The 24,398-nt window shown below is 41.8% G+C and overlaps 1 protein-coding gene across 1 annotated transcript; it reads left to right on the forward strand.

The window, feature by feature from the left end:
• The first annotated feature begins 1,307 nt into the window (after positions 1 to 1,307).
• On the forward strand, positions 1,308 to 22,942 carry LOC128456651 (spectrin beta chain, non-erythrocytic 4). The gene is made up of 19 exons (XM_053440906.1): positions 1,308 to 1,430; positions 10,298 to 10,561; positions 11,625 to 11,858; positions 12,871 to 12,960; positions 13,050 to 13,328; positions 13,416 to 13,546; positions 13,673 to 13,877; positions 15,007 to 15,252; positions 15,382 to 15,516; positions 15,787 to 16,028; positions 16,997 to 17,135; positions 17,256 to 17,340; positions 17,680 to 17,891; positions 18,222 to 19,612; positions 19,768 to 19,828; positions 19,913 to 20,181; positions 21,324 to 21,494; positions 21,634 to 21,676; positions 22,643 to 22,942. Exons 1-19 carry the CDS (start codon positions 1,308 to 1,310, stop codon positions 22,940 to 22,942), a joined length of 4,620 nt encoding a protein of 1,539 aa, XP_053296881.1.
• The last annotated feature ends 1,456 nt before the right edge of the window (positions 22,943 to 24,398 follow it).

Here is a 24,398-nt window from a genome sequence, read left to right on the forward strand (position 1 = left end):
TCCCTTTCCAAATCCTGCTCCCGCTCCGAGTGCAGTCATTTCTAGTGCAGAGAAATGTCCCTGGTGACACTGAGGGATGACGCAGGCTCTCTCTTTCTTTCCCTGTTTCACTACCCCCCCTGCCCATACCATCTTCTCCCTCTTTTGACTTGCTCTCCCCTTCTTTTTTTTTGCTCTGACGCTCCCCCTTTTCTCTATTTCCTCTCCCTGTCTTCCCCTACCCTTCTCCTCTTGCTGTCTCCCTCTCCTCCCTCCTTCTCCCTCTCTCTCTTTATCTCTCTCTCTCTCTCTCTCTCTCTCTCTCTCTCTCTCTCTCTCTCTCTCTCTCTCTCTCTCTCTCTCTCTCTCTCTCTCTCTCCCTGCTCTAGCACTGCAGTGCTGATTGTGATTGCACACACACACACTCACACACACTCACACACACACACACTCACTCACACAAGCACACACAGGAGCGTAGCTGAGCGGCAAGGACTGCAGCAGCATGCACCATCCGCGGCTGAGCTGTTCGGGGGAACGAGGAAGAGGAACAGAGGAGAGACATTAGTGTGCTATTTTCACACCAGCCTGTGTGTGCATCTTTTCAGCACCGGGGATGGTGCATTTCAAGAGCAGATAGCTTATGTTATCCGGCCTCCTCTGCACTGACTCTGCATCCCATTCAGCCTGCTCCTCCCACTCCAACTCTTCCTCCTCCTCCTGTCTAAAGCATCGTTAGACAGGACTACAGATTGACCGGGACTGGAGAGTGGTGGATGGTCAGGTTTTGCCCCGGCTGAAAGATTCTTCTATGGCTATGCTACACTTACACCTCCACTAATGGCTGGATTCTAATTGACATTTGGAGCTTGAAGATACCCCACAGCACTCAAGGAATCTTGGATGTGTGTCATTCTTTACCAGTGTTGTCATTGGCGCATTTCCTCTATTTCACTGCTTGCTTTTGCCTTCTCTGAGACTGGCTAGCAGGCACTGCAGCATCAGGACCGCAAGACCCATGAAGCGGTAGGGCATGAGGACCCAGGGGCGACCCAGCAGAAGGGCTTGAGTGCTTCCATTGCTACCACTGCTGCTGAGGTGCTTATCTTGATTTTTTTTTTTCTCCAGAAAAGGGTGTCTGGTGGGGGTTGGGGAGGGTGGTGACAGCACAGGTACCCAGGCCCCTGCGGGTTGCTCTTGCGTAGAGGCGCAGGCAGGACGTCCTGTGGGAAAGGGGTGAAGAAGGGCTGGCTCAAGTGTTGGGCTCCTGATGGTGGCTATTTTTGTCTCCCTTAGCTGAGTGATTGGGACAGCGGGTGGAAGAGAAGATGCTTATGGCCCGAGACACGGCGCGGGATGAGGCTCAAAAGCTACACAGGAAGTGGCTGAAGCACCAGGCCTTTATGGCAGAGCTGGCCCGCAATAAAGAATGGCTGGCCAAGATAGAACAGGTGAGTGGAGGGGACCAGGGCATGGCGATGGAGGGAGGGAGAGATGGGGAGGACAGATAGGCAGAGCAGGTGAGTTGGGGGGGAAGGTACCACGCCAAAGAGAGCACATGACCGAGAAACAGTGATGATGCTGGGTGTGGTGGCAGTGAAATGGAATATTTGAAAGTGGGAGAGATGTCTTCACCCAGTTTTCATTTCATCGCTTTGCTTGGGGACATCCTGAATTACACTCTCAAGGTTATACCGTTGTAGTGGCTGTGTTGTGATCAGGTTCACAGGTGGTGTGATCCCTGTGGCTCCGTGGTCTGTTTGCTCTCAGAACAGACCATGCAAATTTATATTCACATAACACACACATAAACATCTGCAGTAGTGAAGGCCTAACGTACAGAGATTGCACATTCAACAAATATTCCCTTATTTACAAAATGTCCTCAAGGAACGCACAGCTAAAATGAAGTCAGCTCACAAGAAAACCCTCTCAGGTTTGCTTCTTTTTGCCCTGCATTCCCATCATGCTTTGCAGCATCCCATCCACACAGAATGTTCTCCATGCCCTCTGCCTCAGTGGAGCTCATATGGGCTCTTTACATGTGAATTAGTCAATAAGACTCCATTTCTGCCAAAGGCACATTGCATTTGGACATTTAAATGTGTGGTCAGCTCAGTCACATGTCAACATGCTGATGCACAGAATATGACATCAATGCAGTCTGTATAAATGTTCCTGTTTGCTTACAATGTAGAAACCTGCTGTTTGTCTGTTTGTTCGGCACATTATAACATTGTAACACAAAATTATAACATACAATATCATTATCTAAAGTACTTTACATACTACAGTCAAGAACTTCCAATATTATATTAAGAAATCCAAAAGTTCCAACCATGAACATCTATTGGAGACAGGGAAGAGGAAAATGTGATTCTTTGATAGTGCATCTGTTTGACTTTTAAACAGATGCACTCTACGTTTGTAATGATTCATCGTAATAATAATAATTACACAAAACTGTGATGTGTTTAACCAGAAAGTGTTCTATGAATTTAGCCCCAATCATTATAAGAACATTAGAAAACCTTAACTCTGTTTGTTTTTGATTATTTGATTCTTAGTTTTTTGCACCTACTCTAATATTAATGAAGTGGCTCCTATTAATCAAGTATCAGTAAGTCAAAGCTGTGACTGTAACACAGTTCAATATAATACAGTACTATAACACAAGTCCCTTATAGACACATGTAAAACAATCTGTGTCTGTAGTACCAGTTCTGTTGACATTTGTTTGTTCTTTAAGTAATCTTTTTTTTTTCAGACATTAAGAAAGTATAGATTGTGTGCGACTGCATATTACCTAATGAAGAAATCCTCACAGAGTCACCCATGTGTGAAATGTATTTTAAGGCTTATCGTGCTATAGTCTAGAACCACCCCCCCCCCCCCCCCCCCCCCCCCCATTGAGCCAGCAGACACCTTGATTTAGTTCAGTCACGATGCTAAACAGCTGAGAGATGACTTGTGATATGACTGTGATGCATACCAATCAATGTGTGTAGGCAGGTTTGTGCTTTTTACCAGGTGACATTTTATTTATTTGTTTTAATTCAGGTTTAGTGACTGAATCTGTGCAACCATATTCATTTGTGTTCTCAGCAATGTCATGTCCTGTGGCTTAGCAGTGCAGGATATTATGTTCGTTCAAGTATAGCCGGTTTAATAGTACACAACACATGGAGGAAACACCTGGGATGGTGTTCTTACAAAGTCAAATGCACAGAGGTTCGTATATAGGAAAATTTATAATCAAATATGCTATACTGCAGCAGCTCAAATGGAACTTAACAAGATGCAATATGATCAAACAGATACAGGTTGTGAGTTCATCAAATACATTTTTCATATTTTAATTTAAAAAACAGAGTACAAGACACTGGATGATGGGTTCAGCTTAGAGAAAGACTAAAAATACTCAGTTTGGTTTGTTGTTATCATGGAGAATCTCTTTGTGAATTGCGCTGCACCTTAGAAAATTGTGCATTTGTCACTGACAGCTGATATTTAATTGAGCAATGGATTCAATCAAAAATACATCACGGAATTGTTTTGGGTGTCATTGTATGTTAGGTTTAGTTTTTGGGATTACTAAACTTATTTCTCATCATACCACTCCCCAAATCATCTAAAGTGATTAGCCAGGTTTGTGTTGAGATGTAAAAAGAAAAGAATTTCAAGAATAAGAAATGAGAGTTATGATATTAGCAAAAATCGTTTTTTGTCCATAAAAGCAAACTCAACAAGGCCTCTTGAAAACATAGGGTTATACAATTCTGTCATAATTTTTACCAGTGAAATTAAATACATAAAGCTTGAATAGATAATTTTTCAAGAGGAGTTGGACATGAGTAATGTAGAGCATGTTTTATATTAGTTGAGTACAATGACCACAGTTATACAATGTTGTGAACATTTCTTAGCAACTATATTGTTATGTTAATTGAATTTGCCATTATAGGTGCTACAGTAAACAGTATTGTGTGCTGCTTTACTTCTGAATCATGAGCATATTTGTTGAATCTTTGATGCTAAACAGCAGAGAAATAAGCTGAAAGGACTGACTCGAGTGCAGAAGATGGCTGCTCCATAGTGGATGTCTCCCCTGAGCTAGCTCCTTTGTGTGTAGTCCCATACACTTCCACCGACCCTCATGTCTTCCTATCCCTGCTAGCATTACTTAATCTACCCCCACTGCTCTCCCTGTCGTTACCTGAGAGACAGCGAGAAGAGATGACGCTGCGTCCTGCCATGGTCGGAGAACTCTGCGTCCTTTTGGAAGGGTTCCCGCCTCAGCCCCTTACCTCCCTTCTCTCTCAGTACTTACTCAGCACATGATGCCGGACGCACAGCTCCACGCCGCCGGGTGTATGTGGAGGATCTGTAGGTGATCAATGACCTTGTGCCAGGGCTCTCCGTGGGCTCAGGGGTCAAAGCTTTGTAAACACTAGCCGGAGATCATAGATCAGTGGCACCACTGTCATCAGTCATAGTTTTTCACCTTTAACTTACTAGCTGCTGGACACCTTCTGGTGATGTGGGATCAACATAAGAGTCAGTTTAGATTTTTCTGTTTGCCACTGTCTACATATAAATCCTCTATCACTCTTAATCTTCAGCCCCCCCTTTGTATGTGATGATAAGACCTTTAATTCAATTCAACTTGTATGGCACCAATTCACAACAAACATTATCTCAAGGCACGAGAGTCACATCCATATTACCCAACAGTTCCCAAAACAAGCAAACGCTTTGGCGACTGTGGAGAGAGAGAGAGGAAAGGAAATCAGATGGTAGGGAATAGGATGATGTCTTCACTGCATTACACACATTCCACATATGTGTCAGGGCTGGTGCACACTTAAGGATAAGTGGGCTCATTTTAAACCTCATTCACGCCTTTCGACTATCGCTGGGCGTTTTCGATTAGAGGCCAAATGGAGCTGATTATCTGCCCAAATAATCTTTAGGTGTGAGGGGTTTAAAAAATAAACTTAATACTACTGAATGTTTCGGAGCCTCCCTGATAACGATTCATGTTTTCTCTTCATTTGTTTTTCGCTCAAAACAGACCACACGCAACTGCATATAGTGACAACATGGATCCTCCTCCTTGCTTTTTTTTTTTTTCTGAGGTCACATTTGATCACGCGAGTTTCTGTGAGATCCCAAGTATCGGATATCACCACTATGAAATCGTTTCTTACAAATGGCAAGTGTGTGGTCTTACGTTTGGCCAAAACTGGGGCTCCTGAACAGAACAGAGCCACCGTTCATATCAGCGACGCCTATTTCCCACTATGACAAGACAGGGTCTGTAGTGAGAAGGCCCTACACTGTCGGACATCTTTTCCCTGTCTGTTTCACTCCAAACCAAATTAAAAATTAATTATTCCTAGTGTTGCTCAAATGGGTGTAAACCCATATTGCTCTGAGTTATTTTCAGGGGTGAATGAACACATGTGATGCTCTGGTGAGTATATAGCCGGATGGTGTACTTTATATATATTGCATTTTATAGATTTCCATTTAAGGAAAGAAAATGTCACCCAGTACAGTGGTAGAGCCCTTTTTATCATAATTTTTTTCCAGTAAATATACATATCCTTTTTCCATCATGTATTGCATAAAAAATCTGACTGTGGGGAATAAAAAGCAAAGACTTCCTTCTCATATCCCTCAAGTTCTTTCTTAAAATATCTCTTAATCTCTTTATTTTTCTTAGTGTATTATAAAACAACAATGACCTTGTAAACTGAGTAAATACCAGCACCAAGTTCTGCCACTATATTTACATTCAAACATGACCTGATAATTCACACATGAAGAGATTCGCAGCATTAAGGAAGACATTTTTCTTTCTTTCAGGGTGTATATTTTTAAGTGTGACTCTTTGGTGTGATTTTAATGGTGAAAAACAGTGGTCAAATTAAGTTTTACATCCAGATAACAATAAAACACCCATTCAGCCCCTCTACTCTTTTTCTCTTCTATAAATTTACAGATTTGATAGATTTTTCTTTATTGGTTTGGGTTGTTATAGTGATGTCAGGTAAACAACATCTCGCAAAATATTGTTCCGAACTGATTATCTAACTATGGCACAGAAGAATTAAATACTCTAAGGAAACAGTTGACTCATGCTGTGTTTAACACTTTAAATAGTAGAGTCAAGAAAGTGATTACATTTTTGCTTTAATTCAGATCCACAGCTCAAACATACCTTAAATTTCTACATCTATTCTCTATGGGAGAAATGTTTTTTATTTCATTGCAACAGTAGACAACAAGAACTATAACACACACAGCAGATGCAATTAAAGAAGGCGGTTTACTGTGTCCTGTCATAATAAACATATAATTCCCGAGCAGTTTGGATTTTTTGACCTATGAATTATTCAGTAAGCTTTAAGGTTATTACATTATTATATCCTGTCATTTATTTGCATCTAACACATTAAGTAACAGTGCTGAAACATGATCGCTGAAAGCTCACTTAATTCAAGACCAAGCGATATTAGATTGAAACATGTATGTCACATTGTCTCATGGTGTTAAATCTGTATCAAGACTACATGTTCTACTATGAGGTTGGCTAATCATTTAATACCAGGCATACTGTAGCGGTATCAATACTACATGACGACAACCTTGCTATTACATTTGCATAATAGGTCGCATCTACTTAAGGATTTTGACAATATCGCTGCATGGTATTGCTACGTAAGCTAATTTGAACCTCTTCCACCAGATCTTAAGTGCCTGGGTGTGTGAAACAATGTCCTGCTCAGACAGTTTCTAGTTGTGCATTAAGGATCTCAGTAACTTGCATCAATACTCACAAGGTCAGTGAATTGAATAAAGTTAAATCAGGCACAAAATGCAAATAATTATTCCAAGTTTATTTCTCCAAAGACTTGTTTGCTAGAGCTCATGAAACACCCAGCTCTGGTTTAGACTAGGAGTGATATACATGTCATCCTCACAGTATTCTGTAAATATATTGACAATGCACACGAAAAAGACACAGGCTCAGTTGAAGCTGCATGCAACTAACCTCTCAGGGCTTTTTCTAACTGGGTCCCACCAAACACACTGGTATGTAAATAAACCTGAGGTCATATTAGGATTTGATGAGTGGCATTCACATCCAGTAGTTTAACAAACCTGATATTTTCTTGATGCTCGCGACAAAAAATAGATTATTGTACCGTTTTTCTTAAAGATTACAGCAACACAATTGAATCGTGTTCAGCAGAAATAAAAAAGTATTTGGTTTAAAAGTAGAAGTGAAAATAAAAGTATAAAATGTTTTAGTGAGGATTTAAATATGTAGAGTTGATGTAGATCAAATGAGTACCTAATGGAAATTATAATAGAAATGGAAATGAGATTAGTTATATGAAACAGTAAAGTAATACTAAACTAAATGGACAGTAAGTAGTAATGAAAATTTGAGTAAATATGTGTAATATTGCAGATGATATTAAGCATGATACTTTGAAAAAGTAACATTGCAACTACAGGTATTATTTATCATTGTCCAATTATCAGTGGTCCTTCCTGTAATAGGTGCTTGTGATGAGGATCACAGGAACATCCTGCAGTTTCTTTCAGTAGTGTTGTTTTTCTTAGTATGTTTGTTAACCAAGTCAGTTAGTTTTCAGATGATTCTTATATTACATCAATATTCTCTTATTTCTTTTAAATCTGTCCTCACATGTCTGTATTTTCTGTCTACTAAACCTTTTTGTTTTTTAACATTTTCCTCCAGATTAAAAACATGCCTCACTTTACATCTAAATAAACTTGTTATATCTTTGCCGAAGAATCATCACCGTCCCATCATGTAAAATAGATTAATGTCATTTCTGCTATTTAGGAGTAATACATTTGAGAACAAAGGCTGATAATGGCATTTCATATCAGACAGTTGTTTGGATGGTACGTTTCTATTTTATGATAATGGTACTTATATAATAATTGCCCTCCATGCTACACTGGTCAGTAATTTCTTTCCTGTTTTTTCAAAATTAAAGCACAAGCCACAGCCTTCCCAAAAACGATCTATGAGCCAAGATATTTTTTTTATCATATGCAGGTCATGAGTGTGTTTTACTAAGTATGACTTAGTTTATATCTAGATTGAAAAATCCAGAATTGCAAACAGATGCCGCTGCTGGCAAAAAAGTTGCTTTTTCTGATGTTATTGTAAATACATATATGGTCATGTTAGTGTTGCATTGTGGGTTGGGCTGCAGGGGACAAAACAACACGTAGTGAGTTTCGCAGTATGATGACTCTTTGATTAGCCAGATTTGAGTTTGGACATCTGCTCAGGGTTTAGGTGTTTTTGTGAATTTACCGTTAGCAGAAGCTTAACGTTATGCAGAAGTTCCCAGTGTTACCTTTATCAACGCAGTAGGTGTGAATACATTTTTGTTTGTAATACCACCCACTGTTTCACTATGCTTCATCAGCATTTTAAGAAAGCCCGCAGAAGAAGACAGTGTTGCCATAATAGCATTATTCATTTGTGGTATAGCCATTAAAATATCACACTATGTCAGCCATGACTGCCTCGAAAATTCACCTCGCAGATGCCCTTTGGATCCAACTGTGCCCAGGCTGTAGCAGAGCCGAGCACACACCCGCAGCCCCATCCCTGTTCTACAAACCTTTGATTCTTTCTCCTTCTGCTTCCCCTCTTCCTTTCCTCTCTCCACCCCCTCTCTGATTCCCTCTCCCTCTGCTTCACTCTGTGTGTCAGTAAAGCCAAGAGAGAGAGAGAGAGAGAGAGAGAGAGAGAGAGAGAGAGAGAGAGAGAGAGAGAGAGAGAGAGACCTGCTTTCTGCTGGCTCTGCATTATGAGACGGAGAGCGAGGCTGAGGGAAGATAGGAGCGAGAGAGAGGGATGTGAGAGAGTGAGCACTAGCAGCAGTTAAGCAGTGAGCCTGTGCCAAGAGGAGGAATGCAGCACTGCATTATGAAAGCCATAGGATATAGGCCCTGCTCTCTGTGAAAGATGAAGGAGTAAAGCAGGATTTAGAAGATAAAATCCATCATCTGCACACTTGTTAGTACAATACAAGCTAAGTAAATGATGAAGACATCACCCACTATCATACAGTATAGATCAGTGAAAAAACAGAGCTATTTTCTTAAAACATAGAGAGAAAGACACTGCAGGGATCTGAAAGCCTCAAAGGCCTGCACTACGAATGAGCTTTTGTGAGCCATATTAAAAAAATATCCCAAATCTTGTCATAAAAGGCAAACACCTCCTACCATAGGTAATGGGAGGAGAGTGATGATAGGAAATGCTTCATTTTCTCAAAGACAAAATGCCTCAATCCTCGATCTCCCTGCATCCAGATCACGACGTGAACGAAGCTGGAGTATTAAAGAGGGGAGAGGAGTCAGAGGAGCACAAGCTAAGGACAGAGCAGGGCTTTATTAGATTTAACATGCATGATTTTTAGGTCAGCCCGGGGCCACACTTTGCTCCATACACCTGCCTCCCTGCAAGCTGGGGGCTCCGAGCCTTGGCATGGAGCTGAGTTGTCCCAAGTTATTTTGGGGAAGGAACTGAATTATGTCACCGAGATTCTTAACACTATGTAATGGTACTCTCACAGTCTTGATCTGAAATAATTGAATAAATACAATGAACTAAATATTCACTCATTCAACCTTTATTTCTTTTTTAAATAAACAAAGCATTCCACCAAACCAAGTAAACAAAAACATGAAACAAAAACATTTGCAAAAATAGATAAGGAAGTGTGAAATTAAAGGCCTTAGGAATAAAAACAGTACATGGAATTTAATTTAAAGCTTACTAATAAATCAAAAACAATGATTTAACTAAAACAAGAAGAGTTCGGTGTAAACTTAAATTGGAATTATGTGGAATAAATTAGATCCAAAGGTACATGGTTGAGAATGGGGCTGTTTAGTTCCTACAATATTACTCTTTCTATGAACAACAAGTGCCTTTTGATTAAAAAAAAACAGTTGATACAAGGTTATCAGATTCCTAATCTTAACATCTCAAGTGGTGGACATTTCCACTGTAATTCATTTCTAGTCCCAAGTGAGACAACAATCATATCAGCCCATACGAACCATCCCTTGAAGAAAGAGCTGACATTTGAGTTAGAGGCGAAATAAATCACTCAGCCAGGAAATGACAGCCCAACACATAATGTAAGTTCTAAATAGGTCAGGTTTAGCATGTGTTGAAATACACTGTGAGTTGCAGTAAAGTCCGAACAGTGTTATTCAGTGGATAAACTTGACTTTCTGTCTCCAGGAGGGTCTGGAGCTGATCCAGGAGAAGCCGGAGCTGCGTCCGGTCGTCCAGCAGAAGCTGGAGGAGATCAGAGAGTGCTGGTCCGACCTGGAGAGCACCACCAAGGCCAAGGCGCGCCAGCTCTTTGAAAACAACAAGCCCGAGCCGGCGGTGAAGAGCTACTCGGACCTCGACAACCAACTCTCCCATCTGGAGCAGCAGCCCCCTCAGCTGGAGCAGGCGCACCACCTGCCCACCTTCAATGAGCAGCTGCAGAAGTTTCAGGCAAGTGTCAAGGCTCCCCGGCGGGATTCTGAGAAGAACCCTTCATATGTGAAGCAAGTTGCAGGTGCTCTGAGGCCAGACATGATAAAATTGTTAGTTACCACCAACAACCAGACCCTCTGTAAATCCTCAGCCATCACTAGCTCATTGTCATCCTTTACACTGCCCTGTTTTAACTGCATGTTTGCACTCAAGCGCCTACAAACATTAATTCCATAGATTAAGCCATTTTGTTTATGTTGTTTATGTAAACTGTAACTTATGTACAAAATGGCACAGCCTACTACGGAAGCATATATCATTTAAATCTAGATTTGTTTCAATCTTTTTGACACTTAGCCTTCATTAGATAGTGATAGTGGCAATAAGACACAAAACAGGGTGAGAGGGGATGGGAGAGTGACAGTAAATGATCCAGCCAACCAAAAGTCTGACTGATCTGGGCATATTCACCCAAGTTTTTCATTTCCCGCTCCAAGAATAATTATATCTTTGCGATAAATTGAGATGAGATGAGATGAAATGATATAAGATAAAGCTCGGAAATTTGATGTGTTGCAAGAGAAAAAAGGACAGTGAAAAATAGATATCAGTGAAAGTAATAAGAGGTCAACATGCAATATAAACGCAAGAAATTAAAATATTGAAATAGAGTAGAAATGATATCTTCAGTGTAAACAGAATATATACAGTGACAGCAGAATACATATATATCATCATAACTCTACTTTTTGGACTCCACCCATTTGACATTTAACTCAAGCAGCAGTCTGACTGAAACTCTATAATCAGCCCCGTTGTAGCTCATGACTCTGACAGACTGTGTAGTTCAGCTCATTGTAGTTTATGTAATTTTCCCAGCTGTTACATGTGTTCACACAGGCCACTGTTGTGGTATGCCCTAAACACGCGGTTCAATGGCATTAAAATATGCACCATATGCTTTTTTCTCTTTGAAGTGAGGCAGTCTATTACATAACCCTGAAATGTTCTGATAGGAAAAAGCTGATGTGCTGTGTTTGTCCATGCCTGTAACATGACCTCCCTCTTTCCCCCCGTGCAGGCTATGGAGTCTCAGATAGGGGACTTTTACAAGGATGTGGGGGAGCTGGGAAGCTTGCAGGGGGTCTGCCTACCCCAGCGAGGCCTGATGGCAGGTGACAAGGGAGGCGGCGAGCAGTCAGGCATGGTGGAGACGCGCATCGTCCGCCTCATTGAGCCCCTGAAGGAGAGACGCCGCATCCTGCTGGCTTCCAAAGAGATGCACCAAGTCGCCCAGGACCTGGAGGATGAGATAGTGAGTGGCACAGCTCTCCTCCATACACGCAGATCTTTTTCACACAGCAGTTAGAGTTACTGCATTAACCCTCCTATTGTTTTCAGGTCAAATTTCATCAGGTTTGAAATCTGGATACCTGCATTCGCTTAATTGTTTCTGATCAAAACAAGGCGTTATTACAACCCCAACAATGACTTACTGAATACATTAAAACTCATGTTGATCATCATATGCTTCAAATGTGACCAGGTGGAAATGGATTATTTGTGCAAAGAAATTTATAGCAAATGTTGGCAAACCATCTTGAATTACAGAAATGATAAATCCAAAAATAATAGTAATAAAATCTAGTAATAATAATTTTACAATAATCTCACCTCACTCTCTAAGGTGTATAACTTCAACTGGTACAAGAACATGCACAAACACACACACACACACACAGTTGTGTCTCCATGACTATAGCGGACATCACATTGATGTCCTGGAGACTAACTCTAACTGTAACATATATACTACTTGCCTAACTCTAGCACTCACCCTTACCCTAACTTTAACCTAAACCTAAACCAAACCTTTCTAAAATGTAATGACTGAAGTTATGGAGACTTGATTTCTGTCCCAATAAACGAGGACAGTTTCCCATTTTGTGATTGTGTAAACAGATTTAGGTCCCAAGAACATGAGTAATACCTGGACCACATAAACACACACACACTCTCACACTCACACATGTTTAACCTGACTAGAGATGTCAAGTGTTGGCTTGGATTTTAAAATAACTATTTTCATTGGGAAGTGTATGTTCTCAACCTTTTTCATTTGAAAAATATTTTTATATAATAGGAGCATTTTGAGGTATTTTTTTCGTGCTTGTTACAGTTTTCAAACCTGTCAAGTGTTATCAACGAACATTATGGGTTTAAACCGCAGTAGGAGGGTTATGTTTTATGGTTTTATGTATTTAAGGAATCTGAATTTAGAGGAATTAATCCTTCTGAAAAACGACCTGACTTTGTCTTCTTGATAGCTGTGGATTCAGGAGAGGCTTCCCCTGGCCTCCTGTAAGGATTATGGGAATAACCTCCAGAGTGTACAGCAGCATGTAAAGAAGAACCAGGTAAGTGTCAAAAATGACATATTGTGACGGTCAGCTGGGATGTGACCTAAATTCTAAGTCAGGGAACTTACCTCTTATCGGTCCCTCAGACACTCCAGAGGGATCTGACCGGGCGCCGCGCTCGTGTAGAGGAGGTTCTGGATCGGGCGGGCATCATCGCTTCACTGAGGACTCCTGAGGTGGAGTTTGTACGTGAAGGCGCGGGTCATGTGCGCCAGCTGTGGGAAGTTTTGCAGCTGGAGACGGAGAGGAGGTCTGTGATGCTGGACGCCATGTTGCAGTCTCAGCAGTACTACAGCGAGGCAGCTAAAGTGGAGTCCTGGCTGTCCGGTCAGAAGCTCTATCTCGTCAGTGAGGAAAAAGGCACGGTACGGACAACCCTGTGTATTTCATATCGGTAAATCCTCAGTGAACATATGACACCGACAACCTCACATTAGTCTCATATTTTTCAGGATGAGGCGAGCACTCTGCAGCTGCTGAAGGCCCATCTGGCTCTGGAGCAAACAGTTGAGACATATGCAGAGACAGTCGGCATGTTATCCCAGCAATGCACGCGTCTACTGGAAATGGGACATCCAGACAGGTTTGGCATGACCTTCCCTCACACCCCTCACACTTAAAATGTCTAATTTCTACATTTTTCTTGTAAAATGGTATAGGAATAACACACCAATAATTCCCCTGTTGGTTGCTCTAACACTTTCAATAGTGAGCACATCACCAAGCAGCAGTCCCACATAGATCGGCTGTACGTGTCTCTGAAGGACATGGTAGAGCACAGGAAGACCAAACTGGAACAGCAGTACTGGCTCTATCAGCTCAACAAGGATGTAGAGGAGTTGGAGAGGTGGATCACTGAGCGCGAGGCGGTGGCCAGTTCCACCGACCTGGGCCATGACCTTGAGGACGTCACGGTCAGTCCCTCATTTCAGTAGCTACACCACTGTAACCACAGCAGACTGATACAAACCCTTGTTCAAACAGCACAAACCACGATCATATAAGTGTAATAATATGACATCTTTTTACGTGGGATCCACCGAATACATTGACCAATTATTGAACTGATTTTTATTGTCACCAGATCTGGATTTTTATTTGGATCCACCAAACTGCACACATTTATTAATATCAGTCCTCTAAACATGTCTGATTTAGTTCATCAATATTTATGACCAATTATTATATTATATTATATTATATTATATTATATGTTACTGAGGGGTGTATTCCTATTTTTGTAGATTAAGGCCCAATCCCATTTCACTCCTTGGCCCTAGCTCTTAACCCTTACACTTCGTTTTGCACGTTCACAAGTAGGGGTAGGCTGTCCCAATACCTGTGGGGACGGAGGGATTGGGCTAAGTGTTGGGGCTGTATAGCCCTCGAAACATAGATTATCAGACCCTCACCAAACCAAGGGGTACCCAGAATGCCTTGCGAATACCTGGCAAGCAAAAATGTAGCAATTTCTCCATTAATATGGATTTAAAAGTTACGATTATGATTGTAATATCTTAAATTTCGTTTCAATATTATTGACACAGAAGAATTGGACTAATCCAGAGTTGTAATATATTCTCTAGGATTGGTCACAATTGTACAATTTGAATATACCCCCCCGCAGGTTGAATTTTGTTTTAATCAACTTTAAGACTTTTACATCGTTCCGCCATCAAGTGGTAAGGAGGTCTAGATCCTTTCCACTTTAACAGAATGAGGCGGCGTGCCAGAAGTTTTGTGAACACAATCACATTATACATTTTAGATGACCAATTTGCATTGAAACAAACCAGTTTTATTCTTTAGTCTGAGCATGACAAAACATACATTATCCTCCTCACTGATGGTAGAACATGGTTGATTTCCAGGTCATGGGATTCAATATATTTAGCTGAATGGAAATCATGCATTGTCTCATTGATTAAAACGAATAATATGCCTCACAAAGGTGGAATTTATTGCAGGGCTGGTGTATCAGAATGAGTGAGTTCACGTTACTGAGTCCAGTGTCTGTACTGATCTGCGATTTCGGTGTTTCAGGTGCTTCAGGAGACGTTCACCAAGTTTGCCGCAGAAACCAACAACATCGGCCAGCGGCGCATGGAGCAGGTGAACAAAATGGTGAACGAGATGATCGACTGTGGCCACTCGGACGCGGCCACCATCGCTGAGTGGAAGGATGGACTAAATGAGTCGTGGGCGGACCTCCTGGAGCTGATGGAGACCCGCCGACAGATGCTGGCAGCTTCGCACCAGCTGCACAAGTTCTTCACCGACTGCAAAGAGGTACAGTCAAAACAAATATCTGTCCCTGACCTAGGTGCGTCGTACTGCCTCAAAGGGAAACTGTCTGGCCGTGACACGCGCCTTCTATTTTTAAAGCGCTCGTGATGATGCCACTGTCCTGTGTTGCAGGTCTTGGCTCAGATCGCAGGGAAGATGAAGCAGTTGCCAGAGGTGAGGGCTTGCCAGGCCAACATCACCAATCCAGCCACCCTGCAGAGACTCATGCACTCCTTTGAGCATGCCCTTCAACTGCTAGTGGCACAGGCAAGTGATATGACTTCTTTCCAAACCCATGAGTCATAGTGTAGTTAGAGTCGTTTTTCTTTAAAAAACCTATACGAGTGTCCCTAACCCAGCCTTTAGACTATACAACAATATTTCATTATTTCATTTTTTGTTTGTCTATGTATTTGAAAAAGCTTGTTTTGTTTTATTAAAGATCTGAAACCCAGAGTAAATCAAGTCTTCCTCACTGACTGTACTTGCATTGGCTTCAGTGTGATCAAGCCATTCATTTATCCTGTGTTGGTGCAGGTGAGGCAGCTCCAGGAGAACGCCGCCCAGCTGAGGACTATCTATGCTGGTGAGAAGGCTGAGGCCATTATGGCCAAAGAGCAGGAGGTGATGGAGGCGTGGAAGGAGCTGCTGAGCTCCTGCGGGGCTAGTCGCGTCCAGGTTACTTCAGTGACCGATAAGGTGCAGTTCTTCTCGGTAGTGCGTGAAAACCTGATGTGGATGGAAGGCATCATGGGCCAGATAGGTTGGGATGAGCCCAGGTGAGACATTTGCCATCTTCCCGCCCAGCTTTGCACTGGTTACTCCACTGTGTTGAGATGAAAAATAGATAGTTGTCAGTGTGTCGTCCAGGCTTATTCTGATTTAGTTTTTCACTGTTTAGTTCAGCTGTAGACTTGACTTTCATTACCGTGCAGTGTCATATTAAGCTGCTGTGCTACCTCTGCCTAATTTTGACGACATCTGTTATTACATTTTTCATATGGTGTAGGTGTGGGCTATCACTTTGACACTGTGATCACTGCCATTATCTTTTTCCCAGTATAACTGTGCTACAAGTTTGAAACAATACCAACTTGGCTTGAAATCTTCAAGTAAATGTTGAAATAACTACAGATGCAGCAAAAAAATCAGCTGGTATTTTGATAACTGGTTAATTGAGTTTCAAAATGGCCTATTTCCAGTTTCTTACATGGTGAGATTTGATGCCTCTATTTTTCTTACGTTTAACTTGTTTTCTTTAAGGGATAAATTATTTATTTTTTTACTTTTTATTTGTTTATTTTATTCATCAAAAATGTAGAAACCTCAGAGAAACCCATTTTTTAGGGATCCCTCTCCTAGGACGTTTCTCAGACATTTCTCAGTATTTTCTGCCTTTTTAAAGTAAAACATGACTCATTAATTTAAACAATATTTCACCTTAATCAGTAATTGTCTAGGTTTCTTCACCTGTACAGATTATGAACCCTTTGAGGGAAATGTGGGATTTTAAATTAATATACATGAAAATTATTTATCCTGATAAATTGTTTCCACTCATGAAGCTAAAGAGCCTAAACATTATTTTAAATAAATTACTCATATGTTTAATTTGCTGCAGTGCAATATGTAAACTGGTATAGTTGTAAATCTTACAGATGTGATTTTACAATCTGCAGGTACAAGAGTACCCTAAAAGTAGTTTTCCTTAATCTAATCTGAATTATCCAAACTAATCTTTCCTCAGGGATTTAACAGCTCTGGAGGTGATGATAAAACAACACATGGAGCTGAAAGCCAAAATAGACGGCCGGAGCAAGACCATACAGCAGTGTGCGGATCTGGGCAAGATCCTGATTGCTGCAGGAAACCCTGCATCAGAAGAGGTTGGTTATTGATCAGCCACAAAATACAATTCATAAAACCAATACTATACAAAACTTATTCAAATTAAGATGGAGCAGTATGTTGCTGTCATCATGACTGTCATTTGTGTGTCACCACAGATCCAAGAGAAGCTGGACAGTCTTCTGTCTAAGCAGAAGGATCTTGTTGAAAAATGGGACAAGCACCAGGAAAGGTTGCAGCGCAGTGAGTAGCTCAGTAAATGTCTCTGTTAGAGCAGAAGCAGTTTATAACACAGCAAAGTGTTAAATGTGGAGTGGAGTTAAACTCCCTTTCATCCTGTTATGTGCAGTTAATGTATCATGAATCATGTATGAATCTGATTGTTCCTGTTTGTGCCAACATTACACGCTCACCCACAGATACAAATCTAAGATGTGAGCTAAAACATAACAACAACATAACCATCACCATAAGTCACACAATGTGTACACACAGACTGTATGTAAACACCAGATTTTACTAGACGGTGCATTAAAATGCGGTGTAATGGTAACCATCTTGTTGGTCTGCTGTCACCTCCAGAGCAGGAATACTTCCAGTTTGCCCAGGAGACGGTGAGGGCGGAAGCCTGGCTAAAAGCCAAGGAGCCGCTGATCACCTCCAAGCAGCCAGAAGCAGGAGAGGCCCCGGCCCAAACAGACGAGGCTGAGCAGCTCATCCTCCGCCACGAGGCCTTCCGCAAGGCTGCTGTAACCTGGAAAGAACGCTTCAGCTCCCTCCGCCAGCTTTCCGCAGTAAGCTCGACTGTAGATAAATGTTTAATCAGTTTGGTGGAGTCAGAATTGAATGCTGCTAAAGGAAAAATGTGACCTTGGCCTGTTGTGTTTGCCTAGCAGACATGGGTACATGTATTGTTATGGGCTTAAATCCATTTTGTGACATTTACTTCATTTCGTGCACCTTCACTCACTGCACCCCATCTGCTTCTTGTGAAGCGTCATTTAGTAGCCAGTAAAACACTAATTTAACAAATATCCCTGATAAGTTGTTATACCAACAATTTATTGGATCCATCCTACCTTTGAGTTCTGGTTGTAACTGGGTTTATGTCTTGTGTCTTTTAGGCTGAGAAGAAGAAAGAGGAGGAGAAAAAGACAACTCCCCTGTCCAGCAGAAGGATGTTCCCATTATCTTGTCTGACTCCAAACGTTGCTGCAACCAGTGCTACCTCACCTTTCTTGAGGCAGACGGTACAGGCACATATAGAACCCAAACCCTTACAGACCTGTCTGGATATGGGTGCCACTCCGGCCACCCAGAGATTGTCCTCAACGCTAGCCAACTACAAGCCAGTCATAAATGGATCAGGCTACCACGGTCATGAACAGCAGTGCAGTGGGAAGTTGATGAGCTCCCCGTACCTTGGGATGAACCACCAGGCAGCTGGAGGTGGAAGTGACTCCGGTTTCTCTGCATTGACCTCCCATAGTGGTGGAGCAGACACTTCTACTTACCTTGGAATAAACCATCAAACTGTCGGCAGTGCAGAAAGCTCTGGGTATTTTGGACTGACTGCTGGGTGTGTGGGTAGTATCCAAAACCATTTTAGCAGTGGCAGATTAGGGAGTTCGGGTAATTTAGCTCAGCAGCCAAGTAGTGGAGGTTTAGGAGGCCCTGGATTACTCCCTCAACAAAATATGGGCAGTTCTGGATATTTGGCCCAAACACAAAATATGGGAAGTCCTGTATACTTAGGACAACAGCCTAATTTAGGGAGTTCAGGATATTTGGCACAACAGCCTAATATGGGGAGTTCGGGATATTTGGCACAACAGCCTAATATGGGGAGTTCTGGGTATTTGGCACAGCAGCCTAACATGGGGAGTTCTGGGTACTTGGTGCAACAGCCTAATATGGGTTCTGGATACATACCGCAGAATTATCAGAGCAGTGGGGGATTTGGTAGCTCAAGCCTTCTGGCACAAAATCAGTACAGCAGTGGAAGTCTGGGCAGTTCCAATTACCTAGCTCAGAGTGGCGGCATCATGGACCCTAAAATGGCATACGCATGGCAGCACCTCAAAGCTGACTTCATGCAGCCCAGGATCAACCACATCCACAAGGCTGTAAACCCCCTCCTAGAAGCCAGCAGAGTGCAGCGGGAACAGTACGGTGACATCCCAATGGCAGACATGATGGGACCGGAGTCTGGGCTGGAGCTCCTTCATGGCCGTCTCCAGAGGGATCCCCGCGGTAGTCGCTCTGACCCTCAGATGGACCATCTGAGGCGAGAGAGGGAGTACAAGCTGGGTAGGCAGACCTCCAGTGAACAGGAGATCCAGGCCAGGCTAAACGAGTTGCCAATGATTGTGCGTCAGGAGCGCTACAGGAGACGCCTGGAGAGACAGTCGTCCAGTGAACAAGAGGGAACGGGCAAGCCGAGGCTGCAGAGGCAGGACTCTAGTGACCTGGAGGGCTCCATTAAAGATGGCTCTGACAAGCGCTCAGGGTACGAGTCGTGCTGGTCACACTGCAATTCAAATGAACTTTGCAAAATGTTGCTTTACAGCGAATGCCTCATCAGCACTGTCAAGTGTGATCCCAATGATTTTGAAGGTTGCATACAATTGTGATGGTTGTTTGGGTGACTCATCTGTGTTGTCACTACAGGGAGAAGAGAAATACCATGGCAGAGATTGTAGAACAGGTCCAGGAGAGAGAAGCAGCATCTGTGAGTTAGCTTACATACAGTGTTTTTAATGTTCATTTTCTTTGTGTCTTTGCATCAGATTCATGTTTTTCTCTGCTTTCTCAGGCACGGGGAGACCCCTATCGGCCTCCTAGCAGCCTTTCAGCACCAGTGACTCGTTTTGACGGACGACCTCGCGCCCGTGACCGTCCAAAACCAAGGAGGAGGCCCCGTCCAAAAGAGCCTGAGGAGAACCGACGTTCTCGCTCAGCCCCAGCAACTGGAGCCCCAACGACACCCCAGCCACCCTCACTCAATGCCCACAATGAAGGCTTCCTCTATCGCAAAAAGACCACCAGCTCTGACCTAGAAGTTCAGCAGAGGAGCCCCAACAGGTACAGCCATCACTGACAAATCATAGAACAGACATAGCTCAAAAGTGACGGTTGGCTAAACCCAGTCGTAGCTTTGCAGGACACATCTGTGAAGCCTCAAATGTTTTCATATGTTGACAAGGTGTGCGTAGGTCTCTGACAAGAGCATTATTAGCCTTTAAATACTTAGAGGTCGGTGTCTTTTTTTCTTACAAGTTTTTCCAAAAGACGTAAGTGCTGGAATATGCTAATGTTAGTAAAGATTATCAAACCAGTTAACTAGCTAATGAGCTACCGAGGCCAAGTAGCACATTGTGAACTTCCTACAGTTTGTTGGGTTGCATTAGCTGAGACATGTCGGACATTTATTTCCCCACTGGGTTGAAGTCGACCCTGGATGCTATCACTGTTTCTGCTAATGTTTGCACGAGCAGATCTTTCCTGTTCTTCATTGTACTACAAGATAGAAACCCTGTAGCAACCAAGGTAGTGTTTGTCAAATATATAGTTAGTTCCACACTCGAAAATCCTTTTCTCTTTGTGCTAAAAGTTAGAACATAATTTGTGAAAATATGCATGATGATAAGCTAATCATCCACACAGTGTTATGTTAGAGAAAATATTAATTTGATTAGTATTATATATATATTAACTCTACTTAGGCCTTGGACCTGCAAGGTCCATTAACTTGGTGGTTTTAAGCCATGTTCAACCCATAAATGTGATATTAAAACCAGCATTCATGTATTTTATCAAATAAAAGTCATCAAACTGACTTTGCAGCTCAAAAAACGAATGGATTACAGGATCTGTTTAATAATACACAATAATAGGATTGTCTAGGTCTTCAATGTACTACAGCAACATGGCTGTTTCTTTATTTCCATGTTCTCTACTGGTGAGGGTGGACAGCCCTGTTATTCATATTTAATAAATTGAATTAAAAGTTTTAGATTTAAGAGGAAATTCTCCATGGTTCATCTAAGATGACAATTCCTTTTGAGTTAGGTGTTGTGTGTCAATCTTTAAACATGAAAGCAAAATTTAAGCAAAAACTACATTGGGAAAAAGACCAATTTAAATGTATTATAATGTAAAAATCAAGCAATGTTTTTGGTCTCAATCTGTTAACATCTACTTAATGTGTGGTTGTGGTTCAACAGTAAGTCCTGGGTGAATGTATACTGTGTGCTGAAAGAGGGACAGCTGACCTTCTACAAGGATGCCAGGAACCACAACACAACGTACAATGACGAGCCTCCCGTCGAGCTTAGTAACTGCTCATTTGATCCTTCAATGGGATACAAGAAAAAGAAAAATGTTTTCCTTCTTAAGTAAGAGCTTTTTTGTTGTTCATACTTTAAAAGTAGACAATTTGATTTCAAATTTAGATTTAAATTGCAAATTGCAAAGTGTAATTTTCCTTAACTGGGATGAGGAACTAATAATCCCTGCTCCTTTTGTTTGCAACAGAATAAATGATGGACACTTCTTTGTTTTCCATGCAAAGGATGAGGTAAGCACATTTTCACTTAAGACATGGGTAAGAAAAGCTAATGTCAAGACATAATCCACCTTTCTTTTAACTGAGGAAAGGCTCAGTTGTTATTTAAGATTTCAATATTAAGTAGGAACTGTTGAACTTGCTGGTTAGAGCCACCGACAAGGTATGTGAGTGGGAAAGCATTAAAGGGCAAACTGAATCTTTTGTTTATTTCTAGAATCTAGAGTATATCAAATTCTGAAAAATGGAACAATATTCACAAAATACTCATGTTGAAGAAATTAAGTGATTTTGATCATCACCTTATGCAAATACATTCCACACATTGCATCGCTTATTTCATTTAAGCTCCTTAATGTATTTTCTCTGCTGATTTACCAAAATAACATTGTATTGTGTACAGGCAGTAGTTTCAGTTTCAGGGCAACAGCAAAGGGAACATATATGATGCTCTTTTCTGTGTTGAAGAGCATTTCATTCACCTTACCGCAGTCCCAGCTTTCATTAAAGATGCACAAAAAAGGAATAAACTTGTAGAATACAACACAAAATAATCTCTCTTACCAACATAGTTTCATTTCTATAACTATTTTAGGACCACTGAGGTAATATTTTTCCAACAGGAAGAAGATATGAAACAAGTCCAAATAAAATATATGGTTTTGTGAATCAGAACTTTACATTAATCATCTCCTAACCCATCACAGTTATCTTGTGGCTCTTCAGAGGGCCTCAACCACTGGGTTGCAAACAATAGTAAAGTGAATTTACAACACTGAAACCTGAAATCAGTTTGTAAAAAATAAGGGCATTATCACAGTTTTAGTTGCTCTCCTTTGTATCAGGCTCAGATAATGTCTATCACTCCTATAATTACAAGATGGTGTAAATCTCAAAACAGATTTTTGTAAATCCCAAAATCTAGTAGTAGATAAGTAAGAGAGTTCTTGTTTAAGATTTCTGTTCTGGTCTGTGTAGGAGGACATGAAGGCGTGGACTTCCAACATCACCGCGGGTATATCTGACCAGGAGCAAATGGCCAAGTGGGACAAGCCCGGCACCTCGTCCATGGACCCTGACCGCTCGGAGAGGAAGGAGAAGTCGGAGGGAGATGCGGATGCCAGGTCAGAGAGGTCAGAGCTCGCTGAGGGGGAGGAGAGGTCCGAGAAGGAGAGGTCAGAGAAGGGGGATGGCTCTGAGAAGTTAGACACGTCAGAAATCGCTGACAAGCTGGAGGGCGGGGCAGGGGGCTCCAGCACGTCTGGAAAAAGCAAATGAGGAGCCACTTTGTGTTTTCATTTTACTCACTGACTAAAGGCGTAGGAGGCGGTGGGTGGGAGGGATGGATGGATGGAGAGCATGTGCAGCTATAGGTATGCAGATCCTCAGTCATAGAGCCGGAACACACTGAGGCCACAGTCCTTGGACTGACTACTGTAACTGTGACAGACTCATCTCTCAGCCCCTCCCCTTCACCCAGGCAATACATCAGTGCTTGCATTGCGCCACCTGCTGGTAGACAGCAGGTTGGCCCAGACAGACACAGACAGACAGACTGACTGACTCCAGCAAGTGGTCCCAGGAATTAGTCACTGTCATGTCCCATCGTTGATCGTTTAATCTTTTGGATTCACAGCATCCTTCTGTATGTATCTTTGACTGATAATGTAATGCTCTGTCTATCTAGACAAACCCAAGAAGTGGTGAATGAAATGTTCCACGATATTAAAAAAGAAAAAAAGAAAAAAAGATTTTTGAAGCAATATACTTTTTTATTTCTTCTCTTTGTTAGAGAGAGAAAATGGGAAAGGAAACAAGAAATAGTTGCAACTCTATGATTTGTCACTTCCACTTAAGCTTATGCCAGGCAGTTGTGCACCCTAGACACCTGACACATCTGTATACTAATCATAAAGACATTTAATCCCATCACATGGCTAGCTTTCAAGTGTATTATGGAATGTTGGTGTTACCCACCTGACTTCATCAGTGTCAACAAACACACATTTCTACGGTTTAATATGAGTTATTTTTATTAATATTATTATATTATAATCATTATTAGTTCATAACTATCCATGTCAAGAAAAGAGCTTTTCATCAGAATCTAATCCATTGACCTGAGTTGTGTGGTTCCAAGTGGCAATGCTCAAAGTAACACTAAGCCTATGTGACACAATGCCTTTGTATACATGACAAAAATCTGAACATTGCATGAAATAATCTGTTAGTGCACCTCTTAAAACTTGCCTTTGTTTTTATGTTCTTGAACTATGTTGGGCAGTATTGGAATTGCAATAATTCAATGTGAGAGGGGGGAGTAACTGTATTTTGCTATCACGGGACCACGGTAAGTCCGACAAAGTGGGGCGGTCCCCTATCCATAGTGCGCATGAGAATGAAGAGGGAGGGGGGGGGGGGGGGGGGGCTGTACTGTACCAGAGTACTGACTGCTTCTTGATCTGTAACATTAATTACAAAGCCAAATGCCCCCTCTGCTGTTTGTACTGTATCACTGCAATTTATTTTCCTCAGAATGTACTGATTTCAGCTGTCAAATGTTCACTCGCCACAGAGTCAGTGGTGCCCAAAATTGTAAAAGGCCGTTGGCTGAGAGTTGCACCTCTCTTTACCCTGTGTCCTTCATTTGAAGCTCAACCCGATTGGAATCTCTCCACCAAAGGCAAGTTAAATGTAAAACTGTCATGATCCAAGTCATGAATTGTATATATCT

This window comes from Pleuronectes platessa, chromosome 15 (assembly GCF_947347685.1).
Source record: "Pleuronectes platessa chromosome 15, fPlePla1.1, whole genome shotgun sequence".
Taxonomy (NCBI): domain Eukaryota; kingdom Metazoa; phylum Chordata; class Actinopteri; order Pleuronectiformes; family Pleuronectidae; genus Pleuronectes; species Pleuronectes platessa.

Excerpts from the sequence above, each read along its gene's own strand:
- LOC128456651 (XM_053440906.1), top strand. The coding sequence starts at position 1,308 with ATGCTTATGGCCCGAGACACGGCGCGGGATGAGGCTCAAAAGCTACAC. Across the intron at positions 11,859-12,870 it reads AGGACCTGGAGGATGAGATA|CTGTGGATTCAGGAGAGGCT; the intron begins GTGAGTGGCACA and ends TCTTCTTGATAG. Across the intron at positions 17,341-17,679 it reads CCAGGAAAGGTTGCAGCGCA|AGCAGGAATACTTCCAGTTT; the intron begins GTGAGTAGCTCA and ends TGTCACCTCCAG.